At 40.9% G+C, this 10,085-nt stretch overlaps 1 protein-coding gene across 1 annotated transcript in view; it reads left to right on the top strand.

Annotated features, from left to right (window-relative positions):
- Window positions 1–10,085, top strand: part of ELL2 (elongation factor RNA for polymerase II 2) — an 83,317-nt gene that overhangs the window by 17,381 nt on the left and 55,851 nt on the right. Inside the window, exon 3 of the mRNA XM_006775548.2 lies at window positions 2,914–2,961. Within this exon, the coding sequence (XP_006775611.2) occupies window positions 2,914–2,961 (48 nt within the window). The remainder of the gene's footprint in view (window positions 1–2,913; window positions 2,962–10,085) is intronic.

Genomic DNA, 10,085 nt, shown 5'->3' with positions numbered 1-10,085 from the left:
ATTTGGGGGCGAGTGGGCCTGCAGGGGAGGGCAGTTGAGGGCAACTAGGCTTGCAGGGGAGTGCAGTGGGAGGGTGGGGCAAACCAGCAGGGGAGGGCAGTTGGGAGTGACCAGGCATGCAGGGGAGAGCAGTTAGAGGCAATCAGGCTGGCAGGGGAGCAATTAGGCGTCAATCAGGCCGGCTGAGGAATGGTTAGGGAGTGATCAAGCTGGCAGGCAGAAGCTTTTAGGGGCAATCAGGCAGGCAGGCAGGCAGGCGAGCGGTTGGGAGCCAACAGTCCTGGATTGTGAAAGGAATGTCTGACTGCCCATTTAGGCCCCATCCCGGTGGGAGAGGGTGCAGACTGGGCTGAGGGACACACACCCCCTATGCATGAATTTTGTGCACTGGGCCTCTAGTTAACTATATTATCCCTGGATCAGAATTATGTGATTCTAGTGGCCTACAATTGACTGATAGAATACGGTGGGGGTGAAGAGAGAGAAGACTATAAATTTAAGGTTGTGATCCCGGAGAACTGAAAAGATAGAAGTACCCTTGATAAAAAGTAGGAAGGTGCCAACTTGGGGGGTTGAAGTGGGGTGATTTAGTGTTTGCCAGTTTTGCTGTCATTGAGTAAGGGAGAAAAATGTAACCAGCCTCAGAAATGTTCAATGTTTGTGATTTGAAAGGAGAGCCAGGAGGTAGGACTGATGGAAATATTGTGAAAACTTGAGCCTAGACCTGTGTTATCCAAATTGTAGGGCAACTTCTACAGAAGAAAGACTTCTTTAGGCTTCTCCAGGCTTATGGCTATTAGTTCAGGAAGAAGTTTAGGTCTGAAAGGTAGGTTTGGGTAGGGTTTTCTTTCTCTAAGGAAATTATAGCATTAATCTATAATTTGTATATTCATAAAAGACCATGACTTAGAAGGAATCACTATTAAAAATTATTTTACAATTTCAATCATTATCTTTTTATCTTCCCTTTAAAAAAAAAACAAAACCCACTTCTCACACACTAAAAAATGAATTTGTTACAAGTATTACTTCGAACCTCCTGATAAGTCTAAAGTTTAGTGATCATTTTAAGGTAGTAAAACAATGATAATAGTATCTATTATAATGTTTTTTTCCAAGATGTTTATCCATTTATCCTATATAATAAAAGGCTAATATGCAAATTGTTTCCATGGGTGGGAGTTTGACTGACCAGGAGTTAGATGTGCGCTAACCACCAGGTGGCAGCATGGAACATGGCAGGCATCAGCAGTGAGGCGCTGGCAGCAGGTGGCAGTGGAGGCACTGCTGGACCCAGTGGGCCCCAATAAGAGTGGGACTGCAGCGGGATGGTGGAGCAGGTGAGCGGGCGGAGCCAGGCCAAGGCGGGTGCGAGTGGGGGCCCTAATCGGCCCAGCGGTCACCCCACAGACAGCGATCGGCAACCGCGATGGGGAGGCAGGGCTGGAAAGCAGACAGCACCAGGCCAAGGCGGGTGTGAGCGGGGACCCTGATTCCCTGCCGGTTGCCCCACAGATCAGCCTTGATCGCCAGCCAGGCCTAGGGACCCTTCCCATGCACAAATTTTGTGCACCAGGCTTCTAGTATAAAATAATAATAGAATGGTTAATGCTACCATGTGCTTTTATATTTAGATAATCTATCTTTTAAGAAGTACTCATCCTTTCATCTAACTCTTTAGTTTATTGTAATACTGATTAATAAACTTTTCAATCTGCAGGTAATGTGCACTGGTTGAAGGGAGGGGCACATGGGTTCCTGGCTGTATTTTTATTGGAGATCAAGATGAAACCAGAAACCATTGTTTCTGTTTTTGTGTATTGTATTTGGATATAAGGATATGAGGTATAGTTTACAGGTTGATATGTTATTATTAAATGTTACTCATATCTGATTTCCTTGTGAATTTCTGTTAACAATTTAGAAAAGCATTCCCATAAAAACCATTCTGGTGACTGTAGATATAGGATATCATGCCTGAGACTATGGTAGATATTTATAATTACAGCTTTTCTTAAAATATTAAAGCTATGAGAATTCATTACAAAACAAAATATTGTTGTAGAAATTATAATATTCTCCTAGTGAGCATCTTGTGAGAAAATTGGTAACCTGTTTGGCCCTTAATTAAAAACTAATCTCTGGTAAAATGTGAGAAAATAGAAACAATCATTCAATCTCAAATACTTCAATTTTATATTTCTTTTAATTTTTAAGTATTTTTTTAAATTTTATATTTCTAATGTCCTATTAGGGTTTTGGAAAGTTCCTCCAAATATCTTTCCTATCTCCACCACTTTTAAAAATATACGAAGAGCCCTAGTCAGTTTGGCTCAGTGGATAGAGCGTTGGCCTGCAGACTGAAATGTTTCGGGTTCTATTCTGGTCATGGGCACATGCCTGGGGTTGCAGGCTTGATCCCCAGTAGAGGGCATGCAGGAGGCAGCCAATCAATGATTCTCTCTCATCATTGATATTTCTATCTCTCTTTCCCCCCCCCTTCCTCTCTGAAATCAGTAAAAATATATTTTAAAAAGTATGAAGAAACTAAGCCAGAGTATGATTTTTCAATGTACTAGTAAAATTAAATTTGTATACTAATCATATTTTTACCAAATTGTATCAGTCATTTAAAAAAACCTGATCAGCTATACTACCAAAAGATACCTTTGGTTGTGTTATTCAATGGGGTGGGGGTTGTCCCTTAGACCAGCAGTTGGGAGAAATGTCAATAGTGTGCTACTGTTCATCAAGGCATCTTAATAAAATGACGTGTAAACCTAAGTACATGATGAAAAGGTATTTTCACAGGCTATACCACTGACCAAATGCACAGATTTAAAGTTTAAACGTTTAATTCTGTGTCACAGTAATCAAGTTTGACCTGTTTGTTTCTTATGTTTCTTTTAACAGAACTTAATTCCTTTTCGACCTTCAATTCAGTTCCAAGGGCTCCAAGGGGTGAGTACTCATTGATTTAGCAAGAAAAGCTATTATTTTCATACATTGTTTTACCTAAGTCTTAAAATTTGTTTTCACCTGTACCTCTTAATGTACTCATATTTTATGAACTTTGTGACTAAATGTAAATTTCTGACACCTTTACAACACTTGAATTATCTTCTTTTTAGTTAAAAAATAGTTAAGATATACTTATTGAGTAGATTTTTGCAAATCATGGGTAATTGCATTTTTTAACCATTTTATTGCAATGTAACACATTCAAAGTATAATGAGAATGTCTTGTTTATCACAATCCTATATAATAAAGAGGTAATATGCAAATTGACCATCACTCCAACACACAAGATGGCCGCCCCCATGTGGTCAAAGATGGCCACTATAAGATGGCCAGCAGGGGAGGGCAGTTGTGGGAGATCAGGCCAGCAGGAGAGGGCAGTTGGGAGGGACCAGGCCTGCAAGGGAGGGCAGTTGGGGGAGATCAAGCTGCAGGGGAGGGCAGTCAGGGACAAGGCAGAGGCGGTTAGGGGAGATCAGGTTAGCAGGAGAGCAAGCAGTTAGGGGCAAGATCAGGCTGGTGTGGGGGAGCAAGCAGTTAGGAGTGCGATCAGGCCAGTGCCACGGAGCAAGCAGTTAGGGGGCAATCGGCCAGCTGGGGAAAGAAGTTAGGGGGCGATCAGGCTAGCAGGGGAGGGCAGTTGGGGGGCATCAGGCCTTCAGGGGAGGGCAGTTGGGGGGGACCAGGCCTGCAGGAGAAAGCAGTTGGGGGTGACCGGGCTGGCAAGGGAGGGCAGTTAGGGGAAAGCAGGCCTGTAGGGAGGGAAGTTGGGGGTGACCAGCCCAGCAGGGGAACAGTTAGGCATCGATCAGGCTGGCAGGGGAGTGATTAGGGGGTGATCAGGCTGGCAGGCAGAAGCAGTTAGGGGCAATCAGGCAGGCAGGCAGGTGAGCAGTTGGGAGCCAGCAGTCCCGGATTGTAAGAGGGGTCCCAGATTGGAGAGGGTGCAGGCTGGTCTAAGGGACAACCCCCACCCCATGCACGAATTTCGTGCACCGGGCCTCCAGTTAAGTTATAAAGAGTAATTAATTTCAGGCAAATTCTGATTATGTGATAATGTTTTTATTAACAACTATTCTATTTAATTTCTTTGATTGTACACACTAGAAAATTAAATGTATAGATAGAAAATTGAGTTTTTCCAGTACACAGAATAAACAACGAGTTCTATTTTATTGCACATTTAAAAACATAATAAATGATAACTCGTAATAAAATGCACCTATGAATTTTCTGTTTATAATAGATGATAGACTTTACAGTACTGTCAGTATTATTTATTACTATTACTATTTAATATTAAATAAATAGACACAGTCATTCCTTCATCTAAATTAACATGCATTTCTGAATTTGTCTCTGTATAGTATAGTATGGAGAGTTGGGATATCTGTAAATAGAGTTTAGCCTATAGAGAAAAGGCAAGTTGGGGAGGCGGGGAGATTATATTTCTGCTTACTATAAATCTACATACTTACGACTTTTATCATGTCACAAAATGCAAAGTTCAATGTAAATAAATCCAATCTTTCTAAACTTTATAAGTTGAAAACATTTCAAGAGTCGAGATTAGTTATATCATTCAACACCAAGTGGAGTACTTTTAAATTTTGTGTAATGCTAACTTGAAAGAGATGTTTGTGTGTAGATGTCAGAGCTTTACATGATAGCTTTATAAGAACATCCTTTTTTTTTTTTTTCTCCCAAGTTACCAAGTGTTCATGAATGGGATTGTAATTGGAACAAGGTTCTCCTGAATTTTGTTTTATAGCTTTTTAGGTAATCTTTAGCACATGCTAATTCTGTTTCTTTTGTTTGTTTTGTTTTTTTGAGGTGTTCATTTCAGTTGTTTACTTAAGGCTTCTTAAAAATTTCTGGAAATTTTTAATGGTGTTAGTTATATCTTAAGAGATGTTCCAGAGGCAGGTCTGGATCCATGTACCTTGGGGGGCTCTACAGAAACAGTAAAGGGTTATGTTGACACAAGAAACACCCAGACCTGCAAGAATTTTTATGAGTTTATTTGAGCCAAACTGAGGACACTTGCCAGGAAGCAAAATCTCAATGGATTGAGAAAATGCTCCGGAAAAATGGCAGGTTTTTGTTTTGTTTTGTTGTTTGTTTGTTTTTAAGTGTATGTTTATTAAACCTGGGGACAGTGAAGGGTTTAGGATAGAAGAAGCAACTGGTGAGAGCCTAGGTGGGGCTGCTTGGCTCACTGGGAAGTCAGAGGAAAGGGGGCGTTGGAGACAGGTTTAGTGGGTTAGCCCAGGACAAGCTGCCACTGCCCTTTGCTCCCCTGATTGTAAGTCTCGTGGGTACCCTTAGAGTTTAGGAGATGCACAGCTTAAAGGGAAGAAAGGCATGGGCATGCTCCCAGGAGGGAGAGCACATCTAGCTTTAGCACTTATTGTATACATCGGAATCAAAGGGGGAGATGTAGATGGATTACATGAAATTTGCTGGTGATTAGGGAGACTAGAGAAAACAAAGCAGGAAATCTCTGGGTTTGGATAAAAAGTAAAAGGAATGGACATACACTTCTTTTGCATAGGTGGATATAGGATAGTTAACAATTAACACAATAACAATAACAATGAGGGGCTCTGTAGTCCCCTGCTCTGGTGGGAAATAGTGCCCTGGAGGATTTGGTAAAAGGAAATTAACCCTGATTTTCCAAAGGTATGTTATCCTAGATGCAAAAAGACAATAACAGACAGGCTCATTTAAGGTAAAGATTGACCTTTGTCAAGGAAGATGCTGGCCTAGATCATGACTACTCACCATGACTTGCTTTTATATGGAAAGTTTTTATTTCAGACCAACTTATGTGATTACTTTAGGTCTCAGAATTTATAAGGCCTACTATACGGGCCTCCCCTGAGCTTGTCAGGGAGGAGAGGGCAAGACCCTCACTAGCAGCTGTCACTTTGGGTCTGCTTCTCCCTTAAGTCTCTCTCCCAGTTAGAACATGGATGCCAGGGCAATGCAAGTGAATAACATTTTCTTAGGGAACACCAGGTTGGACTGAATAATGATGAACCAATATGTGCAGGCTTTCAAACTCTTGATTCATGCAGACATATGCAGCTTTTATCAGTCTTAAGGAATATAGCTTTCCTACCAATTGCTCTCAGGCTGTAGGCATCATTGCAAAGCAGGCAGTTTATATTTGAAACCTTGTACATCCTTTTCTGAATTCTGCTACTTCCCCCAAGCTTGTCTGTCTCAGCTTCCCCAATTTATCTATGCAAGCTCCATTCTCTCTCTCTATTCCATCCTCCCCTGAGTTTAATTCATGATAAAAGTAATTTGGATATAAATGACTGATAGGTTTAAATTTTAATAGGTATTTTAATTTTAGCAGATAAGCTTTTTAACCCAAATGAATGGTTACTGGATTTCATAGAGTAGAAGATAGAGGGGTGAAAGAGGAGGGAGTTGCAGGCTGACAACTGTGGGATATGTGGCCCAACCTTGCTTATTCTGGGTTGTCTCCTTGTCCCCTCCACCCCAACTGCTGTCCACTTTTTTATTCTAACTGGGAACAAAATATATGGACTCAGCATTGTTTCATAGCCTGCAGCTGCATTCCATCTGCCCCTCCCCCCTTCTCTTTGCCTAGCTCTCACCAGCCTTTTGGGACTTATTGAAAACAAAGAGTCATTACGGGGGAGAGAGTGGGTTGGCACTGCCCACAGGGAATACACAGGGCCACAAATGTGAGGGTCTCTGTACAGTGCTCCTCTGTTTGTCTAGGGAGGCATGGTAATTTAACATTGCCTATGCTGATTGCTCTAGAAACTCTTAAGATATACACTTACAGTTTTCCTATGTGGAAAATGTTTAGGACTTCAAATGGAAGGTTTAAATTTAGGCTCCCACAAAAGATACTTTTTCCTTAATGAGAAATTTTAGTTCTCTTTTACTACAATGTTTCAGAAACTTTGAAAAATGTTTCTAGAAAGGATTTAGCAAATCAAACAAATTTACAGTTTTTACATCAAACATGATTTTTATCAGATTTTTCATTCTTTAGGCAAAAATGATAATGAAAAGAAACTGGAAGTATAGCAATATACTGTTACGGAGTACAAATTCTGAGAATCATTGATTACCTGGATTTTTATCATCACAACTGGGCAGCAACTTTTATAGCATAAAAAAAATGAAAATTGTTTCTTTCACAATTCATCTCCCCCCTTTCCTTTAGCAGGGGTGAGGAACGTCGAGGTGGGGAAATCATTTGGTCTAGCCCTGCCAAGGCATTAGGAGTGAGTTAATTAAATGTTTGACCAAATATAGCAGGCTACTTTTTAAGTTGATAATTTTGTATGGCCCTCGAATGATGTCATTAATATCCTTGGCAGAAAAAAGGTCCCCCACCCCTGCTTTAGAGGAAGAGGGTGCTCAGGAAATTGAATGGTCATTGAAGGCATTTTATGGATTCAGAAAGAGGAGGAAATATCTGTAGGAGTAGTTGATGGTGATTTCTAAACTTGTGATTATCAGGAGCTACATAAATCAGCTACAAATGTCTTATTGACTTCCCTGAAGAGTATGAGTCAACTAATTATCCTCACAGTTTTAATCCATACCTATGATGCTCACTAACTAAAGGTTTCCTAGGATTATACATCCTGTAGACCCATTTCAATTGAACAGAAAAAGTGGTAAGATTCACGTGGGCTACAATATTGAGGTGTTCAGGTTACAACATTCAGAGGAAAATGCTGCATCTTTATTGTCAGGTAAATTTTATACAAATCAGAATAGTTCTGTCTCTCTTTTTTTTTTAATATATTTTATTGATTTTTTACAGAGAGGAAGGGAGAGAGATAGAGAGTCAGAAACATCGATGAGAGAGAAACATCGATCAGCCGCCTCCCACACATCTCCCACTGGGGATGTGCCCGCAACCCAGGCACATGCCCTTGACCGGAATCGAACCTGGGACCTTTCAGTCCGCAGGCCGACGCTCTATCCACTGAGCCAAACCGGTTTCGGCCTGTCTCATATTTTAACGGAAATATACTGAAATTGTGGCAGGTGGAAATTTTCTCAAAAAGTGTGTCTCAGTGCAGTTTTAAGAACTAAACCCTGTATTTTTTTGTTTGTTGAACATTTCTTGTCTAAAAACACAGATGGAGGCAGACCTGTAACTACACTATAGGTCTCCACATCACCAGGGGAAAGTTCTCCTTGCTGTTATTGCAAAGTTTTAAAAGGAGAAGCAAATTAAGTCAGTGTTTTAAAGTAACGGCAGTTGTAACTGATGAAGTTATCTATTAACATAATTATTTCACAATAAACTGTCATCAGTGGATGTGCTAATAGTTTTATTGTTCTGCTTGTTTCTTATTTTAGGACACATACTTTTAGCCCCTGTAGTTCCACATACTCTGCTAAGTGTTTAGTGTGCAAAGATACAGGGGTGGGTAAAACATAGGCTCCGCCCTCAGGGCACTCCTTCTGACAAACATACAGACTAATACTCAGAAAAGAATAATAATGTAGAGCATATCCAGAACCCTCCACTGGGTACTTCTATAGAAATAGGGGACTGTCAGGAACAAGGCTTATGTGTATATTTCTGATTGATATGACTCAGCATTTTAAACAAAGGTTTCAGTAGATGCAAAATACTATATCCTGGCATAGGTATGTAAAATTCCTACGGGCCTATTAAAATCCATGTGCACACATACACAGAAAGATAGATCTGTGGTATGTTTATAATTTGGACAAAATCTGAAATGGCAACGTTTTTTGCAGAAAATAAAGGCCACATCCTCTGGTGGGCGGCAGCCTTGCAGAGTGGACTTACCTGCTGCCTCAGGGACTCAGGTGTGCAGGGAATGATTGCCACAGGACATTGAGAAACAGTGTTAACTTTGTCACAGCAAATGGGATCCCAAAATCCCATATTAACTCAGTATTTGCTATGAGAATGTTGTTCTAAATTCTTACTAATTTAATTGCTTACTTCAGACTCAGCAATCCCAGAGGCTTTAAAAAAACAGAAGTTAGGTTTGCATACATAATTTAGAAATTACTTGTAAGATATATATAAAATAGAGGAATATGCAAATTGTCTGTTAAGCATCACATTACAACTGGATCAGCAGGCTGTGTCCCATCCTCTGCTCAGGCCCCGGGTAGGATAGGTTATGATAGGAGGACATAAGAAAGGAGAGGGAGAGGAAGGCAGGCCTACATGCAGACATGCGAGAGGAGAGACAGAAATATAGAAAGGGAACAAGAAAAGTATGCAGGAATGGAAAAGGGAAGGAAACATGGGGCTGTCAGAAAAGATGCCTAAAAAGTGAGTCATCTTTCTTATCTGTAAAATGGGGGAAATAATACCCACCTCACAGATTTGTTGGGAGAACTGATTGAAAGAACAAGTGGCATAGAGTAGCTGTTCAGTAAGCATTGTTAGCGGACCTCAGCCACCCTTGCTGGGAATGGGAGCAGGACAGCTGCGGGGAGGTCGGGGGAGGGGTGGGACGGTGAACCTCTGGCTGGGGCTGAACCCTGAGCTGGGGGTTAATGCGCCTCCCCACCCCACCCCCGAACAGAAGTTTTAAGAAGGGAAGGAATGAGGGAAAAATTTTATAAAAAAGGAGTCAGAGAGCAGAGTTAAAGAAGGAAAGAGGCTGTATCAGTGAACTGTAAGGCTATAATGAAAATCAAATATAGTTGTGTAATGGGGACAGATTTTAAAAGTAGGAATCAGAAAAGAAAAAAGATAAATGATAGTGACTAATTAGGCAGGTAGATAGATACATATTAAAACAGTGGAAGTAAGTAGAGAAGAATGTATGGGAAAGGTAGGATAAGAGAGAAAGAGGGAGGGAAGAAAAGTTTTAAAGGGGAGCTGGTAGAGCTTAAAAGGAGAATGGGAAGAAGAAAGAAATGGGGGAGGGAGCAAAGCAGGTCCTAGGGAGGAAGTGAAGAAAAAAAAATTAAGGTGGGAAGGAAGGAAAAGGGGAGGGAGGAGAAGGATAAAGATAAAGGAAAGAAGGAATGTGGGGATGGAGGGAGGGTAGGAGAAAGATGAGAA

The sequence above is a fragment of the Myotis davidii genome, unplaced genomic scaffold, assembly GCF_000327345.1.
Source record: "Myotis davidii unplaced genomic scaffold, ASM32734v1 scaffold44, whole genome shotgun sequence".
NCBI classification, from domain to species: Eukaryota; Metazoa; Chordata; class Mammalia; order Chiroptera; family Vespertilionidae; genus Myotis; species Myotis davidii.
The sequence above is the reverse complement of the archived record's forward strand: the minus strand, read 5'-3'. Positions and strand labels throughout refer to the sequence as shown.